This window comes from Corvus brachyrhynchos, unplaced genomic scaffold (assembly GCF_000691975.1).
Source record: "Corvus brachyrhynchos isolate BGI_N302 unplaced genomic scaffold, ASM69197v1 scaffold14, whole genome shotgun sequence".
In the NCBI taxonomy this organism is placed as follows: domain Eukaryota; kingdom Metazoa; phylum Chordata; class Aves; order Passeriformes; family Corvidae; genus Corvus; species Corvus brachyrhynchos.
The window spans coordinates 11609419-11619917 of NW_008239110.1; the positions used below are offsets into that span (position 1 = coordinate 11609419).

At 42.1% G+C, this 10499-nt stretch overlaps 1 protein-coding gene across 1 annotated transcript in view; it reads right to left on the minus strand.

Annotated features, from left to right (window-relative positions):
• Positions 1-2299: 2299 nt before the first annotated feature.
• Positions 2300-10499, minus strand: part of CEP85L (centrosomal protein 85 like) — a 140878-nt gene continuing 132678 nt past the window's right edge. The window contains exons 11-13 of the mRNA XM_008637796.2: positions 8690-8797; positions 8094-8307; positions 2300-7016 (exon numbers count right to left, since the gene is read on the minus strand). Of these exons, the coding sequence (XP_008636018.1) occupies positions 6853-7016; positions 8094-8307; positions 8690-8797 (486 nt within the window). The 3' untranslated portion in view covers positions 2300-6852. The remainder of the gene's footprint in view (positions 7017-8093; positions 8308-8689; positions 8798-10499) is intronic.

Below are 10499 nucleotides of genomic sequence, written 5' to 3' on the forward strand. Positions count from 1 at the left end.
GCAGGATATACTCACACACTGGCTTTCCACAGTGATAATTTATTTTTATGAATGAGGGTGAAAGAAAGGATGTTAGAAACAGATTGATTATAATAAGCTTTTAATTAAAATGTTCAAACCACAATTTAAACTAAAAATATCCCATTACTTATCCTCGCTATTTCCCGGGCACCAAGGCAGTGGGTGATAATGTAACTAATGATCTGATTGTCACTGGCTTGGATAATGAGGTGTGTCTGGGGGCTGATGGGATTATGCCATCAATCAAGGCCCTTTGCAGCGCTCCCTCCTCCAGCAGAACTCCCACTGCACAGCTCCCTCCCAGCTGTGACCTTTATTGTCTCTCCCCAAAGTGAAGAAATCCCCTCCAGGGTGCAGAAGTTGGGATGAAAACTGCTGAAGCACATGGTTATAGTGCTTCAGGGATGATTTTGCTGGGAGGTGGCTGTTTTGTGGCTTTAACCTGCCAATAAACCACTTATTGCAAAAGTTGCTGATCAAAGAAGGCTCCACGAACTGGGTCCTACCACCCCAACTCTGATGTAGAGGTCAAGCAGGTGTTGCCTATATTAACAGGAGGGTGACAGCCATCAACTTGCTGTGGCACACCTGAGCTTCCTGAGGAGAAAGCTCAGTTTGAAAACCCCGTGGGAGCTTTTAAGTAGCTCAGCTGAATGCAGACTTGGGTGGTTGTGCTCAAGGCATGACGGCCACCACAGCGCCTGAATGGGACTTTCAAGGACCAGAGCGGGGTGTGTCAGACTCCAGAGCCTGTCTCACATCCAGGGTATGTTTGCAGCAGGACAGAGGTCCTCAGCAGCCCATCCTGTCCTGCTGCAGGCTGCCCTGCAGGTCTGGACTTGCCCCAGGCACCAGCATTACTTTCAGACCACCTTAAAACAGAGCTTTTTGAACAGCTCCAGTGTCTCTGCATCGAGGGAAGATGGATCATCTCAAAGTTTGTGTCATCACTCACTCTGATCAGTCCTCTCCCTCCCTGTTTGCTGGATTGCCCCCAATTAACTTACAATAAATTAGGCATCATCTCATTTCACCATTACGAGATCAAAAATAGCAGAAGGTTAGGAAATGCATTGGTCCATTAAGTCCTGTTGTCCACACACTGCCTGGCTCCTGGGAATGCATCTCAGCAGGGCTGCAAAGCGCGCGTCGGCTTCTTGAGAAACCAGGAAAATCCGGCTTCTGACTCAGCCCACACTGAAACACTGACCAGTTTTGGGGCTGGGAGCTGGCCCCTGACGCTCCCCCAAGGCAGAGCTCGGCCCTGGGAGCCGGGCTGGCAGCGAGCTGGCCCAGCACTGGGACAGGATATGGCTGGGGCCCCACCCCAATATAGCCTGACAGCAGTGGGGCTCTGAAACACCCTCCTTTGGCACCTCAAAGCTCAATACAACCCATTTGGCCTGGGAGGGGTTTCCACCTTCAGCATTACAATTTAGTCTCTCAGCAGGAGACTTTTTTTTTCTAAACCAGAACTAGACAATGGTTTCCTTTTGCCTTCCTTGAGGCAAACGTTTTCACAGGTACACAGACCATTAAATCAGTCTTCTGGTCTATTAATACCCAAAGGTTGCATTCTTCAGGGGAGCTGCCAAACTGCTCATCAAGGCGCCACAAAACATTAGCTGAACCTAATGTTCAACAAACAGAGCAGTCTCCATGACTTGAAGCGTGCCTTTATCTCCAAAAAATTCAGACCTTCGACACCAAGAAAAGGAGGAGAAAAGCAGCAGCTGCCCCTAAAGGGGGAGTAACTGAGACAAAGCATGAAAAGAAATATGCACATACTAAAATGTAATTAAATACCGTTCTTCATACTATCCACTTTCCCTTGCCATTTGGAAATTTTCCAAGTATACTGAACCCATTCATTTACAAAACAAACGACCCAGCATCGTTAGCACATCCTGCAGACTTAATTTACATAAGGAAGGCAATCTACTGCAGATTTACCTGCTGTAAATTGTGCTCATTCAAGATGCTGCGGTGTTATTTGCAGCATTATTGTTTAAGGCTTCATTTTTACCAACCTGTGGAGTCGTATTTTGTTTGTTGAATTAAAGGCAACAGAACATCCACTACTACCGTTGTCAGCAGTGCTTTAGTCGTGGTACTTTGAAACTAAACCTGACTTTGAGCAGCTGGTATTACAGCAGAACAGACCACTCAGGGAAGCTGGTGTGGATGTTGGGAAGATGTTTCATGATTCCTTTCTTGCCTCCAGCTTTGGTCACTTCTGTCACATGCCAGATACTGGACAAAAAAGAACCATGAAAAATTCACTTTTGTAACAAAATTTATTTCTGCTCTGTGGATACAAACCCCAAACATCAACAAACAAATTCCAGTGGAAAAATACCAGTCATTAACAATGAAAACTTTTATTATTATTTAATAAATAGAACTTTGGCATTCAAAATTCTAGCTGTAAACCCTACTTTAAAAAAAATTACAAAAAGAGGCAAGAACAACAAGCCTAAAGCTGAGCCAGCCAGTGGCTCCTTTACTTTTTACAATGAACACATTGTGATTAAGTCATGACAACTCTATTTACATATGAGGTATTCTGAGCAGTTCAAAAATTGAACCCAATTTACAAAACTACCAGTCTTCAGGGACTGATCCAGTACATATGTCAGCTGTGCTTTAAAAAGAGAGCTCCAGACACTCCTCCCCACTGAACCAATGATATACTGTAATTAATATACACAGAAAGAACACATTATGATTTGTGTTTCCTGCTCACACATCATATTCAAAGAAGCTGCATACTACAACCAGCCTAACATTCAAAGTGTACACCTAGTACCTAGTTTCAGTACTTCTGTTTCTAGACATTATGCAAGAGTTCTTACTACAAAAGCTTATTAACAAAGTAATGGCAAGTGAGAAGAAAACAAGGTGCAGTCATCAGCATCCTAACAACTTATCTGAAGTTCAAAGGGAATATACATTTACTTCAGGCTAAAAAGGCACAAAGGTATACTGCTGTGGAATTAATATTGCTAATGAGCTACCAGAATAAATCATCCCTTTAGATAACAACCACTGATCTGTTTGGAGTCTAAGAATGCAGATTAGTTCAGAAGATCTTTTCTCCACTCATAGCAGAACTCGTCATATCAATGAGAAGAGCACAATTACACTTCCAACTGCACCTGCATCACACCACTGAGAAGGACAAGGAAAACTGGAGCAAATCATGCCCTGGTGGAGAGACCGCAGTGTGCTGTCACTGCCCATGCTATGGCAGCAGGTCGTGGAGGAAAGAGTTTGCTTTCTTCCTTTCCCTGTGCTCCTACCCTTCCCAAGAAAAATGTCCAAAAAAATGTTTGAAACAAAAGACAGGTAGTGAGGGCAAAAGAAGGAAGGAAACCTTTTGAAGTGAAAAGGACGGAACTTCAGCTCTTGAATGACTTCACCACCCATCATCAGTTTCAAATGCTGGAGCCCGAGTGGGTGGTTACAGCAAATCTCCACAATTTCACACACCTGTCATACCACAAAGCTGCACAGCGGAGTTCAGCAACCTAAATCACATTTACATGACTGAGCTGCATTACTTCTATATAGTAAATACTTCTATAGAGTGAATACATCATCTATAGCTTGTCTGAAGACGGTTACTTTCCATGTCTTTTTCAAAATACATTCTTAAATACAGTAGTTACTGTAAATATCTTCTAGAGGATCATATAAATTCAATCTGAAACTGTACAAAATGTTACTGTACAGTTTGCTGACAGCCAGAATGGTACAGTACCCATTCATCTGCAGCTGTTTTTCAGCCCTTGGGATTGTCTAATAGCTACAGCAAAAAGTTGTCATGACTAAATCGAAGCAATTCCAATGTTAACATTCGTTAATCACCTCTGTATTAAATATGCTGAATGAGACCACACACACTACATTTTAACCAATTAAACAGTCATGCATATCTTAGACAAAGCTTATTCCATTTAGAGGCATCTGTAAACTGATGCATATATAGTAATTGCTACCACTACAACAGGCCAAATTTTAAGAAATCAAAGCAAAATACTGTATCGCTGTGAATAGTCAATTGGTAGTCTGCATCTTTGGCTCATACATCCATCATTTACCTCCCTATTTTAAGTTGACTGAGGCAGATAAATCAGGGGGTTTTAAAATCAAGTGCTTTCAAGTCAACATAAACATTACAGGTTCTGTAACAAAAACACTAGAACACAAGATTACAGCACTGCAATCAAAGTATTATGAATAAAATGGGATCTCCTCCCAGAGGGACTTTCAACTAATACTTGAAGAGCATAAAAGCTCTGAAGTGCTTTGCAAATATAAACTACTGATCTCAACTTTGCAGTACAGTATCACCATTTAGCAGGAGGGACAGTGGAGGCACACCAGCCAAGTGACAAGCTTAATAGTTCAAAGTGACTCAAAAGATCTCCTGCTCCCCTCTAATTGCTCTATTAAACTCCTTGTTATTTCTATCAAATGTAGAAAAATGTGGGTTTTGGTAATTTTTTATAGGTACAACACTGCCATCTAAGGAAGCAATAATGTGTAACTTGGGTGTTTCCTCTCTCCCTAATATTTTTTATTTATTATGTGAAATGCTATTGTTGAATTCTGATAGGAGACAGATGCCATAAACTGAAGACTACTTCACTGCAGGGACAAACCCAACCAACCACACCCAAGGAACAAGCTGAGGCCTTAGTCACAAAAGCCAGCACTGTCAAGAGGCACAGCAAACTGTGCAAGCCCATTGGTACAAAGATCCTTGTTTTCAGTTTTGCACTAGTATAAAAGTACACCTTCGATGCAGCAGGTGTGTATTAATATGGAATTAATATTGCTAATGAGCTACCGGAATGAATCATTCCTTCAGATAACAACCAGATAACTGTTTGCAGTCTAAGAATGGAGATTAGTTCAGATCTTTTCCCCACTCCTAGCAGAACATGTCCTACCAATGAGAAGAGCACAATTATACTTCCAAGTGCACCTGCATCACACCACTGAGACGCATAAGGAAAACTGGAGAAAATCATGCCCTGGTGGAGAGACAGCAGTGTGCCTACAGAAACAGCACAGAAATTTAAAATAAAATGGCCTCATTTTTTTTCCTCGAAGTAGACACGAGATAACATCACTTGAGATTTCATCTAGACACTGTTTTAGTGCTCACAGGAGCTGAACCAGTCAGATTAATCCATCTGATAACTCCCTGTAACAGTAATATAAATAGCAACACTACTGTTCACAAATTAGTCCAAGTCTAGTTTCAGAATAGAGAAAACTGTCAAATAAATAAATCCATACAGCTAAAAACAATTAAACCACTAAATTATAAAAACAACATGAACACTAACTGTTAAACAATGAACAGAAAGCAAAACATCACCAAATCAGAAAACTGAAGATACTCACTTTTGCCATAAAAATGTTACCTTAGAATTAACTTGGTTCGAATTGCTATGCTTTCCAAGAGATTTCTGCTGTTATCCCCACTCCAGATCAGATGACTGACTTGCACCTTAAGGCATCTGAAACCTTCTTGTAATACCATATGAGTAAGTGATGCATGTATTTTTCTTAACAGTGTAATTTAAAAGTGGTTTTGCTCTTCGCAAGTTTTTGTTTCCTTCAGTTAAATACAATTTTCCACCATGCATAACTGTGCAGCTAACTTGCAGTGATGTTCCAGGAAATGTCATCTGTCCCATGGGAGCTAAACAGTACTGCCAAGTGACACTCACTGAATAAGCTGTGAAACATGAGGTTACTATTTTATGTAATTACTTCCTACAAAAATGGAGAAATCAAGAATTCCCCAACAATGTGGAAAATTTTTCAGTCCTCAGATAACCAAGTACTTTATACTGCTAACTGGAAACATTCTGTTTTGAGCCTTAATTTTGCCAAGGGTCAAACACCCTTTTTGTAGCTGTGGTAAAAATCGCTGAGGTGGTGCACAATCTTACCAGAGGCCTTCAGGAACAGAACACAGACCAGCAACATTTTGAAATGGAAAAAACCTAAGGGGAAAAATAAGTACAAATGCTAAAATACAGTTGTTGGTTGTTTTGGTTTTTTTTTCTTGCAGCCATGGAGTATGCTGCAGTTTTATGCCTTAGAGCTTCTCTGGGTTTGTCACAGACTTTGTACTATTGAAATTCCTTAGAGCAACATGAGGGTGTTTCAAATAATCTACATTTTAGGGACTTGTTTGCATAAAGGAGTTAAACTTGGTGTTTTTCTGCTATTGGACAAAAAAGGTAGACATCCATTACTAAAAACATTTTTCTTATATGCTAATTTTTGACAATTAGGACAGAAAGTACTTTTTGAGTGCTTCAAGATTGTTCCAATTGCAATTCTTAGAGTGAAGTGCAGTGGCAGAAGCCTCGGGCTTCACCATGTACAGCTATGGGTTCTTTGACCCTCTCCCTTAAGATCTGAACACAGATAATGCCACGCAAACCCTTGATGAAGGAAAGGACTGAGCATTGTAGCAGCATGGCTGTTTTGAAGCTCTGATTCCAAAAACTAGGCGAAGTAATAAGATGAGCCCAAATGAAGGAAACAGAGTGTCCAACTGAATCATTCTTCACAGCTTGTTCCTACATTCAGTAGTTTGGAGAAAGGTTTCTTGCAGTTTGTACCACTGTTCACACAATGACTGCCCCCTGCACACCAGACTCCCGAGATCAATCACACACAGCCCTCAGAGATGCGTGTCTGGTGCTATTTGCAGCCTTCCCATATGGCTCCTTAATGGAAATGCAAAGACCTGTGACACAGCAGGACTCAGTAAGTCATTTGCTACTAGCTGGAGTGTTGTCATTGAGTGATGCAGTTGTCCCCCATGTCCTGAGCGTAACGGTCCGACATTATAGTCCTTAACTCATCAATATCCTTCCGCAGCTGACAAACGTCCAAGAGTTTCTTCGAAAGGGTCTCTGTGCTGTGGTAATTTTCACTCTCTTCAGATGAACAGCTCAGTGCTACGAAAAACAACACCCAAGGTTAAAGCTCCAGCAGCTGTGTCCTGTGAATACTGCAACTAGTCACCACTTGGAAATAAGCAGCAGGTCATTTTAACTACAGCATGCTTCAGTGTGATTAAAAGCCTACAAAATGTAGGCTGTGAACCTAATTCAGAGCCCATCAGTGTTTCTCTGAAAGACATGCTTTTCTGTTTGCACCAAGAGCTAGACTTGCTGAAGTCTGAGGAATCAGAGCACCAGTGGAAAATAATGGATAGAGCAACCATTTTCTAGAGACTTTGGGCGCTGCTGTAGTCAACCAGAAAAGAGGGCTGGCAGGTGTATAGCAGCTCTTGCTGCACAAGCACTGAACTTTACCTTTCTACCTTGTGATGGTTCAGTTCAGCAACCTGTCCACCTGATGAATTCTAATTAACATTCAGAACACATTAGAATATGATACATTCAGGTCAAAACCAGCTTGTTAGAAGGAAAGGCCTAACAGAAACTTTGTCTGACTGGTTTTAGGGCATGCTTCTCATTTCCTGGTTAAATTTAACAGCCTAGTAAATGCTGAAGACTAGATGAACAGCACTAAAGATGAAGTAATCAGGCAGAAGGCTTATTTAAAACACCTGGACACCCCCACTCCCAAACCAGACATATACATATTCAAACAGCAGATGGATATTGCTATCACTTGACCCCAAGGGCTTTAAAACAAAAGCACAAGATGTGTTTAGCATCTCTTAACCCTCACAGCAGCTGCAGTGTGTCTCAGGAGGGACAGACACCTGGCTGCACACCTTTCTTTTCTAGAGCAGTAAACATATCCATGATTGGGTGCACACGAAGAGCCAGCTACCTGCTCTCCTGACTTGGCAAAGCCCTGTGTAGTCACATGCAATTAGTGGCCCAGAGGCACAGGAGCCCAGCTTTTCCCAGGAGCTCCATGAGTTCATGCACTACTGCTCCATCTGCATAGCAAGGGGACACAAGCTTGTCCAGCTGGCAAGTCCAAGCGTCACGTTAGCTAAACTGTTATTCCTTTGTGTCAAAATATTTATTAAACACTGGAAAGCCAACACCACTTACATCTGATTCCCAGCAGTAAGGAAAGGTTAGGCTCCTTGCCCTGAGCTCTCTGGGTAAGAATACTGCACAGTGCTTTCAAGTCAAACAAGCAATGGGACATTTCCTTGAACAACTGGTCTGCTACAGGCATCTTCTCAGACACCGGCTGCCTGGACTGCTCCACCAGCCGCATCTGCTCCTTCAGGCAGGCATTCTCTTCCATCAGTCTTTGGTTCTTTGTGAAAAGCAAATAGAAAAAATGGTGAAGTCAGTGTGCAGCATTCACTGTAGCAGAAAGTTTCAAACCACAAATAGTACAATTCAAAATGATTAATTTCCAAACATATAATTGGTATTTCTGTACTCCTCCAAAGAACAGCATACAGACAGCTTTTACATGGCTATTTCATGTTACCATTACTTAGCCATCTTCACCCTTTAAGTTCTCACTTCTTGAGGTAGCGGTGGTATGCATTATATATCTGTATGGGAGCCAGGACAGTCAAGTATGTAATTAAGCTCATAAAGCCCTACCAAGGGATCTTCTAATCATTCTGTAAGGTTCTTCCTGGCTTTGGTGTGGTCAGGGATTGGGTTACTGGTGCTATTTTACTTACTTCAGAGAGAGTTTTATTCAGTTGCTCTATATGTCTGTCTTTTTCCTCAAGCTCATTTGTCATCTTCTGAATTATCAGCTTTTCTTGTGAAAGCTTCTCTTGCATAGACTGAAATGAATGAAAACACAGGTTAATGATCTTAAATAACAACAAATAAAGAAACCACTAAAATATGGAATCACCCGCTGTCAATTCCCGAGTTTTCAACCACAGAGTCCAAACTGAGAAATCATGAGATACTGCCAAAATGGAACTTTCAGAGTGAATGCAGCATGACCACAGGTGTCTTTACTCTTGAAAGTACTCATATTTATTCCACTACTTGGCTTTTAAATCTGTAGATAAGTCTTTCCAGGTCATCTGGCAAAATTCAGAAAGAGGAATATTCAAGCCATCTTATCTGAATACTAACAATGAATAGAGACTATATAAACTCCTGATGCTTTCAGAGAGATCTCTTCAGCTGCGACTTGCCACCTGTAAGATTTATCAGTGCTGACGAGAAGGCAGGGAGTAATGAGAGGCAAGGCAAGGCCAACACTAAATGAAGTTTTTAAAGGCCTGGCTGGTCACAGGAGGTGTTGCATTGACAAAATTTCCCTGCACATTCCGCTTGACACCACATTAAGCAGTGGGGAGTCAGTACTCTGTCATACTCTTTGCAAAACTGGAAAACAATGGTGATAACAGTTACAGACTTAATATGGACTAAAAAACCCTCAACACTTTCTTTTCATGTCAGCATTAAGAATGAGCAGACAGAACCCAGAAATGACTACTTGTTTTTAAAACCATTTTCATACACTTGACCTGCTGCTCTTTTCACCCACAGCATGTCCCTCAAAAGGAAGTGCTGAAGTAATGTGTATCCTAAAGATAAGCTCTTTGAGAAAGCACAGCTACACACGCCAGTGGGGGGAAGGAGGCAAAGGAAACGCCGGGTCAGGAGAGGGAAGGAAATAACTGCTTCAGGCATTTCCTTTACGTGCTTGCAGATGAGCAGAACCTGTAGTGGTGTTGAATCATTGCTTTTTAGAAACATTATCTACTGAGAAAAACAGCCATCACTAGGTTAGACTGAAGGTCCTTCTAGCGTCATCTGTGGCATACAGATGTCACACTTAAGAAGCATGAAGTGAACAGGGCAATGCAGTTGCCCAAAACACCCTCCCAGTTTCCAAATATCTTCCAATTTTAACAGTCTTTGATGAAGATCAAGTTCAGGGACACCCAGAGCCCCAGCTGGGATAGATGCATTAGTACAACCACTTACACGTTTCATGTTCCCATCAACAACAGACAAAAAAAGTTTGACTGTGCAGCCTTCTGGAGGGTAGGAGGTGGTAGGGAAGACAGGGTGAGAACTATTAACCTTCCCCAGTGTATTTGCAGAACTATGTCTGCCATTAAATTTGCATGACTCTGCAAACTAAGCAAAAAACAACTTCTGGAATATTCTAAGCAATGTGCACATGTTCAGCTCAAGAACTGAGCTTCATGTACTGGGAACTACTAGAAGTAGAAATCAGTGTTTACTTTTAAGAGATACACTGTGTTGGGTTGACCCTGAGTTGATGGACAGTCTTTAAGACCAATTACGCTTCTCACAATTTACATATTTAAACCGCACAGAAAGGCGGGATTTCCCTTTTGGTCGGAGCTCGCCTGCTGGAAGGTGGGGGGCTCCGAGCCTCCCGGCCCCGCTGGGCCGGGGCCACTGCCCCTTTCCCCCTTTCCCAACGCTGCGGCACGGACCCTGGGTCGCTGGGGGGGGGACTGTCCCAGAGCCGCAGGCAGCTCAAACCAGCCA